At 50.4% G+C, this 17,881-nt stretch overlaps 4 protein-coding genes across 4 annotated transcripts; 2 read left to right on the top strand and 2 right to left on the bottom strand.

Annotated features, from left to right (window-relative positions):
* Positions 1–2,571: 2,571 nt before the first annotated feature.
* On the top strand, positions 2,572–4,805 carry LTR84_001886 (uncharacterized protein; the record flags this gene model as incomplete). The annotated part of the gene is made up of 5 exons (XM_064845504.1): positions 2,572–2,849; positions 2,902–3,106; positions 3,158–3,359; positions 3,427–3,843; positions 3,895–4,805. 5 exons carry the CDS (start codon positions 2,572–2,574, stop codon positions 4,803–4,805), a joined length of 2,013 nt encoding a protein of 670 aa, XP_064707049.1.
* Positions 4,806–7,156: 2,351 nt separating this feature from the next.
* Positions 7,157–8,299, top strand: LTR84_001885 (uncharacterized protein; the record flags this gene model as incomplete). Its single annotated transcript, XM_064845503.1, has 1 exon — positions 7,157–8,299. One exon carries the CDS (start codon positions 7,157–7,159, stop codon positions 8,297–8,299), a length of 1,143 nt encoding a protein of 380 aa, XP_064707048.1.
* A 1,026-nt stretch (positions 8,300–9,325) lies between these two features.
* On the bottom strand, positions 9,326–13,639 carry LTR84_001884 (uncharacterized protein; the record flags this gene model as incomplete). The annotated part of the gene is made up of 1 exon (XM_064845502.1): positions 9,326–13,639. One exon carries the CDS (start codon positions 13,637–13,639, stop codon positions 9,326–9,328), a length of 4,314 nt encoding a protein of 1,437 aa, XP_064707047.1.
* Positions 13,640–15,155: 1,516 nt separating this feature from the next.
* Positions 15,156–16,347, bottom strand: LTR84_001883 (uncharacterized protein; the record flags this gene model as incomplete). The annotated part of the gene is made up of 3 exons (XM_064845501.1): positions 15,156–15,889; positions 15,944–16,152; positions 16,226–16,347. 3 exons carry the CDS (start codon positions 16,345–16,347, stop codon positions 15,156–15,158), a joined length of 1,065 nt encoding a protein of 354 aa, XP_064707046.1.
* Positions 16,348–17,881: the final 1,534 nt, after the last annotated feature.

Raw genomic sequence — 17,881 nt, 5'->3', positions numbered from 1 at the left:
GTTACTATATTGCGTCTAATTAGCACAGAGGAGGAGAAGGAGGAAGTCCATCATTGCAGAATGCTAATTAGTTGGAAGGAGGAAAGATCGGCTTCGCGTGTACAGTAGTAGTCACTTTTTTACAACCCACCAAGGACGAATGCGCGGTTAGATGTAGCGCAACTTTCCTCGATGGCCCCCTTGCTTCAATCAACTTGAAGCTCCGGCGACAACCAAAAGGCAAGACACGGCCGGTCACCGATGGTCTCACCTAGCAGTGCAATCTCACCATCGCGGCCGCCCTCTCAAGATTTCCAAAGCAGCGGTCAGCGAAGGATTGAACCTCCCATGTTACAAGGAATGAGTACTACACGTGCCAAGGTACCTCGTATACCTGCAGCCTACAGCCTGCAGGATTCTAACCAGCAGGTTCTCGGTGAGGTCTGGTCCAGGCTGGGGTGTTTGAGATGCACTCGTCCGTGCCCCCAAGGCTGAGGCACGGTATGAGGTGAGATGTGTTTCTGGGCATTCTGCATCGGTTCACATGACCTATGTCCTGCTTCATCACGCCTTTTCTTAGATTGATGACTCTTCAACACTACGGTGCCAGGAGGTCTAGTGCCCAAGTTCGTTGTTCTCCCACAGTCACTCGAGCATATGCCGCAGTCACCGGACGATCACTGACGATCCTCTGCTGAAGACGAGCTACTGCAGAAGATATGCACCCTATCCCGGTGGATTGATCTGGACAATTCTCCGCAACCTCAAAACTGCCTGCTTCAGATGCTCTCTCCATTGCGACTTTTGATGCCCCTCATTCTTGTTACAAGCAAGTCCCTGTAACCCAGCAGTACTGCCTTGAATGTTGGATTCCCACCGTCTCGTGCTATGAATTGACTACTCCGGAAAAGGATGAGATATACAGGTATCACAGGTTATCACGAGTCAAAAGCTAAATTGATTGAATGGTCATGCGACCACCGCATGTCCAACTGCCAACCTGCAGGCATGACGTGCCTCCTGCATCCGTCACATGCCGGGCTGAGGAATTTTACAGGGAAGAGAAGCCCAGGTGAACTCCAAGAGGCTCCAACCATCTGAAACTCACGAATCAGGGTTGGTTTCGAAACTTGTCAACAATGTCAACTTTCAAGGCAGTACTCGTATCATTTGCTGCCTGCTATCTCATTTGGGAGGTAACCGATGAGTCTCATGCACGTCGTTTCTCTTGGGCTATGCAGGAATCATGGCGGGATCATACAAAAATGATCGAAGATGAAGGATTGAGTTTAACCATGTCTCGTACTCCGTTCTGACCTATCTGGCTCAGCCATTGAGGCTGGCGCGTCAGCGCCTATAGATCTGACACCATTTTTGCCTTTCTGGTGATCACGTTGCGAGCGATATGGAATGAACCGGAGTTGGAATGTGTAATCCTCCAAGGCTCAAGAGAATATCTATCTTTGTCAATGCATTACATGCTACCGAATCTGTCTACAGATCAAATGCTTACACTCGTACTTGTCCCAGGCCTCTGATAACACTAAGCACTCAAGTACGACTGAACTACTAACGGGATTCATGGAGAACAGAGATACGACTATGGCGAGTTGGGCCCATTTGTCTCCGATCCTGCGACAAGCGATATGCCGTGATTCACATTTGGCGACAAAAACGGTAAGGGAAACAAAGCATCAGGGACATCCAAACGGAGTGGAGATGCCTGGTGGTCGATGAGTGGACTCGGTAGCCTATCTGTAAATTGTTCATGGGGTGAGTGACACGGTGGACGGGCTAGCACTTTAGGCGGGGTGGACCCAGTCCTTTAGTGGCAGTAGTGGCATTAGTGGCAGCTAGCAAGCCCCAGAGATGAGCGCCGAATGCCAGTCAATCGTGGTTTTCCGGGCTCGTTAGTGCTGTCCTTGTGGGCATGCTGGTCTCTGACCGGCGCCTCTCGTAAAAGCCCTTCGGCCTCTCAAATCTCCTTTGTCGTGACCGTCCTGCCTGCAAACGCCTTGCGCAGCCTCAAGCCTCAAGCCTGTACGGATACTTGTGGTTAGTGGTCACTGTTTACTGGCTGGCCGTCGCTGGGTTCCCCGTAGCTGGTCGCTGCCAGTCAGTAGTACTTGGTAGTAGGTGGACAAGACTCAAGACTGGATCAAGATTTCACCTCAACCCTTGCGCGCCTTTCAAATCTCGTTTCCCCTGCCCGCCTTCCCAAACACACATCTTTTTCTCTTTTCAACTTCTCTAATCTCCATCAACTTCAAATTGCCCTTTCTTCACTTGCTTCCTTCCTTCTCAATCCATCCATCCATCCCTTCCCTTCTTCCTCCCTCACATAAGGAAACTGCATCGTGCCTTGCCTGCGCTGTTTACCCCAAACGCCTCGTGGTCATCCCTGCCTCATTGTCAACAAACACTTCGTTCTTCTTCCAACCCTCAGACCACTGTTTTCTTGGTCGGTTGCTCACTTCTAATCTTAACTCAATTCATCACACTCCCTCTACCTCTGGTCTTTTTTGTTCCAAACGACATCTTTGAACACCTTTACCACGCAGTTCCCTGCATTTCATACCACCACATAATACCATGTCTGTCGAGGCCCCCAAGACCGTCGAAGAGACGCCCGTCGTCGATGCCACAAAGGTTGTGCCTGAGGCACCCGAGACTTCTGCCGTGGCTCCCGTAGAGACCTCTGCTGCTCCCGTCGAGGCCACCTCTGCCGTCGAGCCAACACCCGCTGTTGCCACAGAGGAGACTACCACTGCTCCTGCTACCACCGAGGAACTCAAGAAGGATGAGACTGTTGTAGAGGCCGTCCCCACATCTGAGGGTACCTTGGGATACAAGGAGCCTGGTTTCTTCAAGTATGTTGCCTGCAGGTCAAAATCAAGACGTGTTGACTGACTCCGTTCCCAGGAAATTCATCTACACCAAGCACTTCTTCTGGGTCTCCGAGGAGCCTTCCACCGCTGAATCCTTGGCTCCGTTCCTTCGTCAAGAGAAGGAGAAGGCTGATACCAAGCACTCTTCCGCTGCCTGGGCACGTGAGAGTGGCAAAGGTCTGCTGTTCTACGCAAAGAGATCCGAGGACAAGGCTGCCCCGGCTGGCATCATCAACCTGGTAAGTACCTACCACGAGTGTCATTGGAATCGTCATTGACATGGAATTCAGTCCGAAGCTTCCACCGTCACAAAGGAAGGACTTCAGCAATTCTCATTCCGTGTTGGTACCCACCAACACCGCTTCGAAGCCACCAACTCAAAGGAGCGTGACAGCTGGATCGTTGCGATTGAAAAGGCCATTGGTGAGGGTAAGGAACTGAAAGATGAAATCACCTCAAGTGACAGCTACAAGAAGAACGTTGAGGAGTACTGTAAGTTCATGCACTTTTGGAGCTAATACGGGCCCACCCAAGATCGTCGGCTAATGCAACCTTGTAGCTAAACCCGCCATCATTGCAGCTGCAGCTCCAAAGAGCTCCCGTTCCAAGTCTAAGGAACCCAAGAAATCTCTTGATGCCGCTACCGCAACTGCTGCAACCACTTCCGCACCCGTCGCTGCTGAGACCGCCAGCACCTCATCCAGCAGCTCTGATGAGGCTACCAAGGCCGCCAAGAAGGACAAGGAGCGATCTCAATCCCGCAAGCGGGGCAGCATCTTCGGTACTCTCCTCGGCAAGAAGGAAGAGCACGCTGAGAAGAAGGAAGAGAAGGCTGAGGTCAAGAAAGAGCTGAAGGAAGAGAAGAAGGTTGAGGCTGAAGAGAAGAAAGAGGAAGCCAAGCTTGCTGATGAGCCCACCGCCACCAAGAACGTTGAGGCTGCTGAGGCCTCCACCGCGGCAGCTGCTATTGCTGCTGGTAAGTCATTCTCAAGGCCATACTCAACTGCAGCTAACATGACTATTATAGCCCCTGCTGCCGTCGCAGTTGCAGCTGCTTCTGACAAGAAGGAAGAGGAAGATGAGACCACCTCAACTCCCACTGGAAAGAAGGCCAAGCGTGGCTCCGTCTTTGGCAGCTTGTTCAAGAAGAATGTGACAAGCCCAACCACCGAGAAGACCGAGAAGGAGGCTACCGCCTCAGACATTCCTCCCGTCTCTGAGACAGCACCAAAGCTCGATGAGCCCATTGAGAACAAGCCTATTGACACTGCTGCTGTCACTGCTCCTGCCGACAACGTTGAAACTCCTGCTACTACCGTCGATGCAACAAAGGATACCACCACACCTGCTACCGAGACCACAACTGCTCCCAAGTCTGAGAAGAAAGGTGGTCTGCTAGGCTTCATCAACAAGAAGACTGAGAAGAAGGAACAGAAGGAGGAGGCCAAAGACGAACATGCCGCCAAGGTCATCGCAGAAGATCCCGTTGCAGCTGCCGCCGTTCCCGAAACCACCACCGAGCCTGCCGTTGCTGAACCCACCACTGAGACTGTCACCAAGGAGGAACGCCCTGGCCGTGAGAATCCTCGTCGTACATCTCTCTTCTTCAAGAACAAGAAGGAAACCACTAGCGATGGTGAGGGTGTGACCGAGACCAAGCGTGAGAAGTCCCCTCTTCCGGGCAAATTCATTGGCAACCTTGTGCGCCGTGCTAGCAAAGCGGTCAAGTCTGAGCCAAAGGAGAAGCCAGCCACCGAAGCTGCTCCCACCGAGACCGCCACCAAGGAAGTTCCTGTCGAGACCACTCCTGAAGCTCCAGCTGCCACAACTGAGCCCACCGAGAGCAAAATTGTCGGCGATGTCGTGCCAGAAACTCTCCATGCCACCCCCGAGACAGCTGCCCCAGCCGCTGCTCCCGAGGTCAAGGCCACTGCTTGAAGGTCCGACGAGGTCAGAGAGCACAGTCCACGCACATCTCTTTCACATCCATCTCGGCTGTCTCGAGCGGCAAGTCCAGTTGAGTTCGAGAAGTGGTGGGACGCGAAGACTTACGGAGTTCCTCCGGTGCCTCCTCGTAGCCCTTCTCGTCTTTCTGGCCTCGTTGTTTAGGTGGCGACATGGTTGGTTCAGCAATCCCGGAATTATGAATTGAGATTCCCAGGTCTCCTTCATTGACGACAAACTCGATCATCACTCATTTTCTATGTTTTTGTTTTTGCTTTCCAGGATACCCCACATCACTAGATCGAGATTGCGATTTTGTTTTGATTGCAATTGCTCCTGCGTTTTTTCAGTACAGATACCCCACTTAGGCAAGGTCTTGTCCTTACGAGAGATACCCCAAGCAAATCATCCAGTGCTTGCATCATGGGACGACAGGAGATTTTTAACGTGCATGGAATTGGGAGAGGCTTATTAGTCCCCTGTGATCACTTCCGTGATGGAAAATTGGTCCTGGAGTTCGTGTGCCTGCCACTTTGGTTGGTATGTTGAAATGTCGATATTTCGTTGCTGCTAGGAAGGGAAAAGGGGTGCATCAGTCCTTTGGGCTATGTTGACACGACCATTATCGAGATCAAGTTCATTATTGTGGCTTTGACCTTGGATCGGCCTTGGAGGACAACTGGCTTTGTCGCTACGAGATCAAAAAGTTGTTTGGTTTGAAGTGGACAGTCATTTGTTCTCATGCTCTGGGTTGCGTTGCAAAGCAGAACACAAGGCGGGTTGACATAGGACCAGGACTAGGAATCATAATAGCTAATAAAATGAAAATTGTTGTTTGCATTAATTAATCTTTGCTCAATTTCGCATCGTGAATCGTAGTCTGGCTTTGGGGTGAGGTGAGGTGTGTCTTTGCTGCTTAGCTCGTGATACGGAATATTTATTCAAGAATCGAGCATGGCCGACTTTGCTCTATTCTTTCGTCGTTTCCAGTAAGCCATGCATGTCCACCATCCATACCACCCAATGCCATGTCATCACCAAAATGTATGAAATGTAGCGAGATTCTGGTGATGAATAGACAATGCCCGTAACACATCCCCTGGGAGTTGAGGCGTGGCACTACAAGTGCCCCATCAAATTCCAGGTATCTATCTGGGTTTATTGATCCCCGACACTGACTACTACGTTGCATCGCCTCACAAATTGTATGGCTGGCCATATACTGGGTATTCGGTACCTGGACAGAGCCTCAGATGTATGTGTGTTGTTGATAGGTTATTTAGGTAGTCGAGGTACCTCGACTCGGAGATGGTCTAGAACCACCTCCCAGATGCTGATCTGTCAGGTGTTGGCTTTCTCTCCTCTCCTCTGCACCCTAGGGGGCAGCTAACCAATGTCGGAGACCTTGAAGTTGTAGCCTGCCGCTTTGTTTCGGTACGGTAGAAAGGGGGCGGTGCCTTCGCACTTCGGCATCCCGTCGTTGTGTTGCGTTCTTTACGAGACCATTTCGGACAGCCTGTCAGGTGTTGGTCCTCGTTCAACGCATACCATACCTCGATATCTAGGTACGTGATCATGTGTTTTTGGAGCCTCCTGCTTCATCCCATCCATGACCGTGTCTTTTCGACTACCTACCTAGTTAGTGTCCTAGAGAGTCTGATATCAGTAAGGGCTTCGAAGTCTACTGCGTGAGGGAGGTGAGGTCTCTTGTTGCAGTTCACTTACTTCACTGCCAGTGATTTGCTTGGATTGAGTTCTCATCTCAAAGTGTGTATCTCACCTTTCCTTACTTATTCTCTTCGTCCGATCCCGGTCTTCTAATATCAGGTTCCTCGAACTCCTGCCTGAGTGAAGTGAGGACACCCGTCTTTCCTTACCTATCTCTTCTAAGGAATCCCGATCTTCTATCACTGGTGTCCTCGAGGCACTGTCCGAGGGGGGTGAATTCAATCACCGCACCTCTCTCACTGTGTTGCTTCGATTGACACCTCATCTTAGAGTGTGTTCCACTCCTTTCTTAACTGCCTCTTCATCTGGTCCCGGCCTTCGAATATCAGTTTCCAAGAGCCACTACCTGGAGGGATGTGAGGTCACTTACCACAGCTCACCCATTTCACTGGCTTCCGTTAATCGACAATCAGGCTCAAACCGCGTCTCATTTTCTTCCTCATTTCTCCCGCGGATCCTGACTTTTCACAACATTCTCACACACACCAATATCTCCCCGCGACTGAAATCGATCACAGGTTGAGTCATCCATACCAAAATCACTGGGATATCCCTCCAAGAAACAATACCTCAAAATTCCCTGACTGGAAGCTCTACTGCCCGATCTCTCCTGCAAGATGGATTCCACCAACACTGCGCTCCATACTCCTGGCCCACCTCACTCTGTCCTCAATATCAATAAGCCTCGCAAAACCACATTCTACCTGGGCGAGTCGGGAATGGCTTACGAGCTCGAAGTCAAGTGCACACGTGAGAGGTACGTTGAGGCCATGTCACAGTTGAAGTTGGCACCGGAATCTTCCAGTGACTGCTCCAGCCCTTTGCTTGCTATCTTGAAAGATCTCCAGGTGTCTGCTGGGGAGATGGACATCTTCACCGGCATTGGATACCCTGAAAGGATCACGGCTGCGACACACTCAGGCCTGGGTCGTGATAGATTCTTTGGAAACTTTGGCACTGAAGATAGGGATTCGCTGCTCGCCTTGATCGCTTTGTGTTCTTTCTACAAGGATGAAACTCGCATCATCTATCATTTGGAGCTGATAGAGGATCCAAAACCTTGGGTAAGAACGATTCGTCGATTGATCAAGGAAGAATTCTCCCATTATTCTGCGCTAGCCTTCATGGCCTGGAAGTGGGACATTGTCGACAGAGACTTCGCCGTCGGTGATCTTGCCTCATTCTTCCCGGCACATGATATCTTCTTTTGGTGTCACCTAGTGGAAGACAAGAAAGCCATTACCTACCAAAACTTGTGCCGTCGTCCTACCCTTCTCCAGATTTGGTTGGACAACGAGGTCGAATCCGACGCTCTGGACCTGTGTGAGCAGCCTCCTAGACTCGCCGACTGTGGTCGAGCCAAGACAGGCAGCAACCACGAATCAAGCTCCACTGCCGAGGATGTTGGAGGAACCGTGTCCAGTGAAATTACCACGATCAGCGACGAGCAAAAGTACAACATGATCCATGCCCTCATTTTCATGCTCAAGAAGAAGGATTCCTTTCCACATGCTTTGAGACAACACAACCTGGACATGGCAAATACTCTTATTGAACTCGGGGCTGATGAAGGCTTTGCCAAGATTCTGGCTAACAACCAGAAGGCTTGTGATGAAATCCACAAGACAAGACTTCTTAAGTTACGTGATAACTATGTCCTCATCAATACAAAGGGTATTGCGCAGAAGAAAGATCGCCCGTACAGCAAGGCGGACATCGAGACCTACCTCAAAGAGATGGTCGACTCCAGGTTGGACTAAGTCATGCCCTGAGATCGTGGTGCTTGGTAGCGCTATTGTGCAGTCCCCGTCGATGACCCATTCTTCTGCATCAGTTAGGGGGAGGGAACGAGATATTCATACCGGTTTCTCTGAGGAGGCTCTCGGGTACCGATGTTGGTCATCGTCAAGTGTACTTCCTCATCGATCATGAGAATCAACCGACCAGCACAGCCACGACCGCGGCGGAACGGATCCCTAGATCCAAGGGCGGAGAGACTTCGAGATAGGTAGATCCTTAGATACCATGCAGAATACCTTCACACCAAATCACGCAGTAAAGCGATATCCACGAAATAGAAGACCAGAAATTCCACCTAATTCGTCCGTCGTCAAAAAAAGAGCCACTGACTCAGCGAAGAATCATAGGTAGCCGAATGCGTCTATCCGGCCCACCGAATCCGGAAGATCATGACCCAGCAAACTAGTTGGATCTAAATCCTTAGTTCGAGAATTGCTGGACTGTCCCTCACGGACCGAAGTTTAGGGCCTTGACTACCAATCCGTTGCGTCGACTAGTCAAATAATTGCTTAAGTTCTGTTCTTCGTAGTACGAGTAAGCCCTAACTTGATCGTCCATCAGCAGATCTTATCAGATGTGCGGGAGTTGATTGTTGGGCCAGCCTCGCCAAGTGCGTCTGTCTCGCATGTTGAGACTGCACCCAGATGCGCTGTGAGTGATTGATGTTATGGACTGTGCGTGCGTGTTGAGTTTTTGGTCTTGAGGCCTGCCACCCGCGATGCAGTTCTTGAAGGGCTGGTCCTGATGGCTTTTTTTTTCATGCTCACGCATGCAGCGACCGCCACCAGGTATGTTGCTTATGGGAAATTCCAGACCACGAAGCGAAAAGCGAGTCACTCGCAAGCTCAAACACGTCTCATACTGTTGTCTACGCGGGAGTGCTTTAGATCTCAAGGTGCTTGGAAGGGTGAAGGATGAGGATCTTCTACCTATTGATACAATTGAACTGTTTTCGCTGCTAAAGTCAAGCGATAGCGCACAGCCATTCATGATCGATCTGTGCTCCCATTTGGAGCGCGATGGAAGTCGGCTGGCAGCCGTGAGGTCCGCCGCAGCGTCGGCTTTTTCTCTGTATATGGCGTGGAGGGATGGGCTGTTGACTCGGATCCGACGGTGCGGTTGGAAGGCGATGAGATGTTACCTCGCCCGCCGTTCCTGGTACGAATGACCATGGGTGTGGCCCGTGGCTGTACAGCTGCCGGCCCGTGATTTGGTGTCTTTGCCAAAGCGCTGGGTGCTGGACCGGCAACTTCTCTGTGGGCTCGTCTGCCCTTGCTTCCGCCACGGACGCAGTCCTCGGACTGTGGTGCATAGGTAGCCTCATGAGGTGCCTGTATCTTATGATGAGAAGTAGTAGGTGGGCTTTTACCCCAAGCCTTCTCAGATATTGTTGTCTTTGCGGGGGTATTGCTGGGGGATAAATCCGACTTTAGAGACTTAATGACAAAGGCGTTTTCTGGTGGACGAGTTTCTGTACCTTGAAAGTCGTTCGCGGGGCCAGGACACATCCCGCTTTGTCCAGCATCGTGGTAGTGCAAACTTTCGTAATGTGGTCGATGACACTGCTTAGGAGGCTCTGTGATGTTTGTAGGACTCGCCTTAGGGGGATATGAGGCATGTGCATGTCGCTCAGCTTCAGCTTCAGTATCAAAGGCGCCGACCACGTTGGGTCCACTGGTAGATACTATTCGCATACCCTTACGCTCTACCACCTGTAAACTATCTCTTGCCCGATTCGAGCTACTAAACCAGCTGGATGCTGAGAGCAGGTCTTTAGCTGTCGCCGCCGGCGCCGGGCTTACCTGACCGAATATTACAGCTCCATCTGGTGGAAGCTTGCCTGGTACAACAACAAGCCCCACAGCATTGCCGGGCCATAATTCCTGGACTCTTTGGCAGGAACAGCTTTCAGATGATGAATTCGGAGCAGGACACTGTTGGAAAGGCCGAGATGCCTCGTGCCATCGAATACCACTAGGCGTCAATTTCGCGTGGTCATCCTTCGCACCGCTCTCCTCGAAAAGATCCTCCAAATGTTTGATTTGAGCAACGAGGTAATCACGACCTCGAGGGGCGGTTTTGCAGCTTGAGCAGGTTGGGGACAGGGCAAAAGACTCGATGACCTCCCCCAAGCCAGACCCACAAAGTACAATAGCGCCCAGGTCTTTGGCAAGAACCGCCCAATGCCCGCTCGTCTTCTCCAGGAAGCGCTCCTTGCACTGGGACCTGCGCTTGCCGTACAGCAGTCTCATATACTCAAAACCACGGATGCTGTGCTTCCATGTCTTCGAGACCTGCACTCCTTCCGGACTTGCATAAGCTTGGTTGAAGGCTTGCAAGCCCTCTAGGGTTTTGTAAAGCTCATGTACAACACGTCGAAAGTACAGGGGTTTGATTGCGCCGTCTATGGTACTTTTATCGCTTTTCAGAATCACGTTCATGTTATGAAGCATCGCCTTTCGCACGCTGTCGGCATGGCCAGCATATGCAGGTAAGAGCATCTCAATTGTTCCCTCATCATAGTGATGCTTTTTCGGTTGTTTTGCGCGATGGAGGATCAAGTGGAGGATAATATGCTCACCATCTGTCATCCAAGCTCTGCCGCCCACTGGTTCGGCATCGTACAGGATGACGTGGAGCTCTTGAGCCATGTCCAGTAGGTTGTCGTAATACTCTTGATCACTAGGGTTGTAGTAAGGGCTAGATCGTTTCCGCAATTCGACATTGACTGTTGCTATTGCGAAATAGCTGAACCCAACAGATCCACCTTTCATGTTCATCTGGGTTCCACTTGGCGGTCCTGTCTTGGAATAAGTGACACGGGAGTACTGGTATGATTTTGTTGCCAAAGAACTGGCGGCATAAGGGGTCCAGCCCAGGAAGATCCGGGTAGAAGTGATGCCTTGTTGATCCAATGTTTCAGAAGTCAGGCGTTGCAATCCATGCATGCGGTCAATATCTTGATAGCTGATGCGACCAACAGGATTGAGCACAACATGCCACTGGACCCAGTCACTTTCTCGAGACACCGGATAAAACAGGACTGAACGTCCCTTGAGAACATATCCTCCGGCATACTGGACTGCAATAGGCACATCTCCGATAGCTGCCATGAGCTCGAAAGTGAGCTCAAGACCCTTTTGCTTCGATGTTCGAAGAGGGATCGGAAAACCCCTGACAACCACAGAATCGCCAACCAAAGGGTTCCAACAACCGCACCATGCGGCTGGGTCAACTTGTGAGATATCATGCGTGATCGCAAACGTGGCATACTGGCCCCAATCCAATATCTCTTCGCACGTAATATTGACACGAGACTGCCACAGTCCGCCGGGCGAGACCCTGCAACCGGCCACCAACCATGCTAGCTGCTGCGCCATGTTCAAAATAAATACATGGCTGCCCTCGACACGTACAGTTCTGTCATCTAGGTCAATGACAATGCTCAGCTTCTGGCCTTCTTCAGTTGAAGTTCCTCTTCCCCGGAGCGCACGATTGAACGCGTCAATGAGAACGCGAGGCCACTTTCGCCAAAAGTGCTTGATGTAGGTTTGAATAGAGCACAAATAGGCATTATCGGCGTTGCCAGTTAGTACTGTGGTGGCTCCAAGATCTTGCTCGATTCCATTATCATAATGTTCTTGCATGTATGACACGAGATCCCAATCGCCCGTATGGAATATAGCAGCCTTGGTTCCTCGATGAGGACTTGTCAATGATTTCCCTCCACCCAGTCCATGAAGTACACGCATGTTTATCATCTTTCTAGCGTCATAGAATTCTCTTTCTATCAATTTGTGAACTTTGGATATCAGATCCTTGAAGGCCTGGTGCTCAAGAATCTCTCGCTCGACCAGCTTGCTTACATTCTCATTTGTGCCAGACAAGCGAAACATATCGTGGCCGCTGTCAGCAATTGAAGACTCAGTCCTTTCGCTGAAGGCCATAACGTCGGGCTCCGAAGCCGGTCTGGTTCTTGTCCATTGGTCTGAAGATTGTAGGCCGGATGCTGAGACGCCCAGCCAGCCTTCAACTGATTCTCGATATGGTTTCTCAAGGAGTTCCATCTTATCGATGTCGTTCATCAAGCTGATCGGGGTCTTATTTCTCAACGCATCTATAAACAGCTCGTATATAGTTCTCTTCATAGCGCGAACTGTATTTGCAGCATCAGCTGTATTGGACGTGGTTGCATCTCGTCGAATTTCGATAGCATAGTCTCGTATATAATCTTGTAATGATTGCTTGAACGTAGGATTGGGTAGTTTTGTCTCTTGAAGCAGTGAATTCCTGTCGGGTAGCTCATCAATTAGTGCATTGGCAAACCTTTGTGCAATGGTTTCCATCTGCTCCTTGGAGAGGTTGATATGAGAAAGGTTAGTTTGTTTCGTCATGTTGTCGAACCCATCTTGATATTGCTGGTGCACATATGATTCACCCTGCCGGCTATGATCTCCAAGGTTTTCTTCAGTTTCAAGAATCATCCCCAAGGACTTGTTTGCTATGTTTGATGAGTCTATGCTGGTACGCAGAGTCGATTGATATTCTTTTGAAACAGACGAACCAAGTGAGAACAGCTTGGAGTTCTCAGAGGAACCACGGGTTGTAGGCTTTCGCGATAAATAGGTTCCCAAGGATCGGCCATGGGAGGCTGTCTTAGCACCACCATCATCGAGCCTCTCAAGAGGAGGTACATTTCTGGGAGGCGTAGTAGGATATCGAAGCCCTGTGGCACTGGTAGGCGGTAATTGAGTTGGATTACTTTTTACAACATCCGCCCATGACTTCGTGGCAGGTTGTGCGAACGCTTTAGAAGTGGGTTGAAATTCAGGTAGTCGGCCAACTCTTTGTTCTTCATTTCTGAATAATGTGCCTGACGGCGACGGTGCTGGGACTCTTATCTCCTCCGATGAGATCCTGACGCCCCCAGGCTCAAGACCATTAATGGAAAGCGCATTCGCAGGGTCGAAGTTGCGCCCACCACGGCCACCGTGGGAAGGCGCATTTCGAATGTGTTCTTCTAGCGAGGGTGGTCTGAATTGAGCCCTGGGAGACTCTCCCTTGGCTCTCTGGTTGGTTTCTTGTTGCTTGCGTGGATCATTTGAAAAGAGACCAACAATGTCTTCCGGCACAGGTGTTGTTAGCTTGAACGTTTCGGCAAACCTGGCCAACTCCCTGAGCTGTGCCGCTCTAACTTGTTCAGCTTCGGCTCTTCTCCTCTCGATGACCCTTTGTTTCTCTGCATCGGCAAATCTTCTAAACTGATTCAGTGCCTTGACTTCCACATTTTCAGAAGACATTCCGGCCGACAAGATTCGCACTTGCGTAAATTGAATGAGATCTCAAAAAACATAGGCTACAGCCAAAGAAAGCGATCTGTAGATCGTGGACAGTGTTGCGGTGCTCACGATATTCGATACTTGGAGCCCACCCCTTTTCTTTCTGAGAGCGATGTTGAAGGCTGAGGATGATGCTCAGGCTGCTGTGAGGCCATTTAAGGGGCAGTGCAAGGCACTCCTTCTCGAAGCCACCACAAAACGTCAAACACCTGCAGCAAGGCTCACCAATCAACAGCATACCTAGGCAGCGCTGGCGCAGATGGCACCCTGGCCAGTTTCATACCACATTCGCTGAAGTCACGTCGTATCCGAGTGGGGGCCGAAATGATGAACAATCACCCCTGAAAGCTCGAGGGGGGTGGCCGACGCGGAAACTCCCAAGATGAGTGCTGGAAATCCGGACGGGACACATGAAATGTGTGCATGGCTGGTCTTGTGAATGTAAACGATGGTAAGTGCCATCAATATGGAAAGCTGAGTTGAGGCCTACCAAGGGTTCACGATTGCAGCCACCAAGAACAAAGCGTTCTTTCTCGGTGCAGGAAAAGGCAGGGCTCAAGCCATATACAAGAAGAGTGTAGAGGTAGTACTTCGTAGTAGAGAACGTCTTGTCATGGACACAAGCTCTAGTTAGCGAAGAAACGATCAAGGCCCGCGAGACCAGACACGATGGCAGGAGGGACATTATCTCCGGCAAGAGATGCAAACAGGGGTGGCAGGCGGAACTATGCCTTTTGCAATTAGGGCCAGATTTGACGCGGCATATCTGGCGAGAATTAGTTAGGCATGAAGAGAAATAAAACGCAGATATTGTAGAGAATGAGTTGCATTTCGATACCGCACACTGCTCGCAAGAAAGTGTGACGGGACAACTAGTGCTAGAAGCTATGAAAGCTTTTGCTATTTGAATAAATGAATGGTGGTCGAAACATCAAAGGATTGTTTCCAACCCAGTGACGAATCGCCTCGTGAAGAGCACTAGACTCGCTCACGGCCACGAGTCAATCCCAATCAAAGATCTCATCACAACAGGATGGAGATCATGGGGAGACAATCAGAACCGGCCGAATACACCAATAAAAGCAAAAAAGGAAAAGGAAGACCACATCTGAGAGAAACGGAATTCGCATTTAAGCAATCCAAGATCCCAAAGGCGTCGACCTGCTTGCGATATGACTGAAATGGGGAAGCCTAAGGGTTCTATCAAGAACCGGCTCATCAACCCCGATGATCGCATATGCCGATGATAACATCATGAACTGATAGGAAATGTAGACGTGAGAGTTGGGAGGCAGCCCTGCTGGCTTCAGCCTTGAAATCCCCAACCCCAAGCGTCATGCTGCTGCTTATTGGCTACCTATGAGGTAGTAACAGCTTCATTGTCGTCCAATTGTACTTTGCAAACAAAACAAGAACTGATGCAATTTCCACATAATCGTCTCCTGTGACGATTCACACAACCACTAAACGACGTGAGTCACCTTTTCTCATCAGGGTCACCACCCATTCGATAAATCATTGCTCGTAGACGCGCAATCTCGGCTTCACTGGCCTCGGCATGCTCCTGCTTGCGCATACGACTCTTTCGTGCGGCAGCAGTGTTCTTCTTTCGCTTAGCTGTTTCCTTGTCATCCTCGCTGTCGATGCTAATCTCTGGCAATGATTTACGGGGCTTCGCCTTGCTAACTCCATAAGCATCAGAGTGCTTGCGGCTATGGCCTAGGCCATAGGGGTGAGAAGGAGGCCTTCCAGGAGAAGACTTCTGTCGGACCATAGGAGAAGCGTTGGAAGAGGGCCGTGTGTTCACGGCACTGAAGCTAGTGGGCTCTTCAAGGAGAGCTGATTGCGCGAACTGATCAAATGAATCATCCGGAGGGAAGAGCGGAGCCATGCTATCAAGATCCGGGAAATTAAGCTGGTCATCGAGGAGACCATCCACCAAAGGCGAAGTATTCAGACCTGTGGCAGGCGATTCAAGGTAACCGGAATCCGGAGTGCTCAGAGGGGGAAAAGCCGTGGAGTTTGGTGCTGACATGATCATGGAATCATCGTTCAACAATTCCGAGGGAGAGATGGTGCCATCATTCATGAGAGGGCTGGTGAACTTGTAGTCGTGTGACTGGAAATCTGTGTGATGCAGGAAATCATCATGGGAAGCGAACAAGTCGCCTCCCGGAAGATACATAGAGTCAAAAGCAGTCGCCATGGTGCCTGTGGGGGAAGTCAGTGATCTGCCTTTTGTATCACGGTTACTGTGAGAGCTACCTTGTGGGACAGTAGGCGCGGTGTGAATTCTGCGAGATCCTGAATCAAAAGGAGGTACGGGTGGCAGTTGCTGGAAATGTGCGAGTTGTCGCAAGTTTTGTGATTGGTTCTGTGTGATGTGCAAAGTTGGACTAGAATAAGACCTTTGGTTGAAAGAGTTGAAGTGCCCTAGAGATGGTGACTGAGTAGACTGTGCTTGAGGCACTCTGCTGTTGACTGAGAGATGCCGGGATTGGATCAGACGGTGTCTATTAGGGATTGTACTCGGAATCGCCTGCGCACGCGTGGCAGTCGGAGGGGTTGGCTGGGTCTCCGAAGCGGCGAAGAGCTGAAAGTCCTGATTGAAGCTGTTGTTGTAATTGGGCTGCGCTATAGCAGGTGATCTTGGGGTTGGGGAACGCCATTGTGGTTTTGAATCCGTGGTGAAGGATGTAAAATCCAACGCGTGAATGGTTGCGGTGGTGAAAGAAGAGCTCGAAACGCGAGGAGCGAAGAGATCTTTGTTCACAGAGACTCCAGAGGAGACTTGTGGACGGGTGGTGAGTTGAGAGTTGGTTGTTTGTAAGGGGTTGATGACGTGGAAGTCTATCTTGCTGGGAAGCGAGACAGAAGAGGGGAAGTGAAAGAGATCAGAACTCCATGATAGATGAAGTTCGTTTGCTGTTTCCTAGTAATGATAGTATTGGGTGAAGAGGGAAGAGAGGAAGAGTCAGGCAGAGAAAGAAGCGGGAGTGGAATTTTTTAAGAGTCTGAAGCAGGCACCAGTGGGGGAATGTCAGGCAGGTGCGACGGAAGGCCACGGTAAGCCTTGGCACTGAGGCTAGTCTCATTTGGGCCTGCGCAGCTCTCTAATTTCTCCCCCATGTCACTACAGGCCAATTACAGCACTGGAAAGGGACGGAAACAAGATTCCCCACTGCCCCGCAGACCCTAGACGATTGGCCCGTGACTTGTGACTCATATATGAGGGTCCTCTCTAGTATTCAGTCAGATGAATTTATTGGCTGAATCTCGGCTGGCCTTACGGGTGCTGTATTGAGGAATCCGAAATATAGTCTGTCAGACATTCTGTTTGTTCATGTTCGAGATGAGACAGCTGACAGATGGGCAATTGGTGTGATTATCGCAAGGCTTGATGTCAGTTGAGATCTGAAAGGAAGCGCTTCATTCATACTGCGTAGTGGTCAATGTCCACGTATCTCATAGTCTGGAGATCTAAATCGGGAGCTGGAACCTGGAGAAGGATTGGCAAAACTCTCCTCGAGGATGCTGACAAACCCAGGGCGCACAATAACGCTGCTGTGTGGCTGCAAGGTCACATCAGGCTCAGGGCTCAAGGCTCACGAGGCCATCGCACAGTGTTGCATTCAAGAAAAGACATTGTTGAAATGACCGAACTACTACGGACCTGACACTGCCACCACCGTCAGCTGAAACAACACTCGCTATTGGATTCGAGCAAAGTACAATCTCACGGTTGGCCACGGAAGTGCTGCGCATTATCTGTATCATCATTGTACAGAAACCCATTCGAACACGTGTCGGGCTTGAACTATCTCCAACAATCCATAATTGAGGCTTTGAAACTTGACTGCCCACATGTTCAATGTACCGAACGAGGAACTGCCAGACCGGGGGAGTTTGATTACAAGCGGGCTTGAAAAGTATAGGATCGCCTTACCAGACCACCTACACCACCCGTTCGGTCCCGCACTGGCAGACTCGACTCCGGCTCCCTATTCCGGATACAGATGGCCGGCAGCTGCTGTGCATCACGGACAACTTGCGACTGCGCCCTTTGGCATTGCACGTGCAAGTACGACGTACAACACCCTCGACAACTCTTGATCATCTATTGCCTTGTCCTGAGCTATCCGACAGCGTCTATTACTGTGGGAATCAGTATTCTAGCAGAAGAACCACTGTATTCTCTGTGAC

The sequence above is a fragment of the Exophiala bonariae genome (assembly GCF_035927105.1).
Source record: "Exophiala bonariae strain CCFEE 5792 chromosome Unknown scaffold_11, whole genome shotgun sequence".
Taxonomy (NCBI): domain Eukaryota; kingdom Fungi; phylum Ascomycota; class Eurotiomycetes; order Chaetothyriales; family Herpotrichiellaceae; genus Exophiala; species Exophiala bonariae.
Note: the sequence above shows the minus strand (reverse complement) of the source record. Positions and strands in the feature narration are given on the sequence as shown.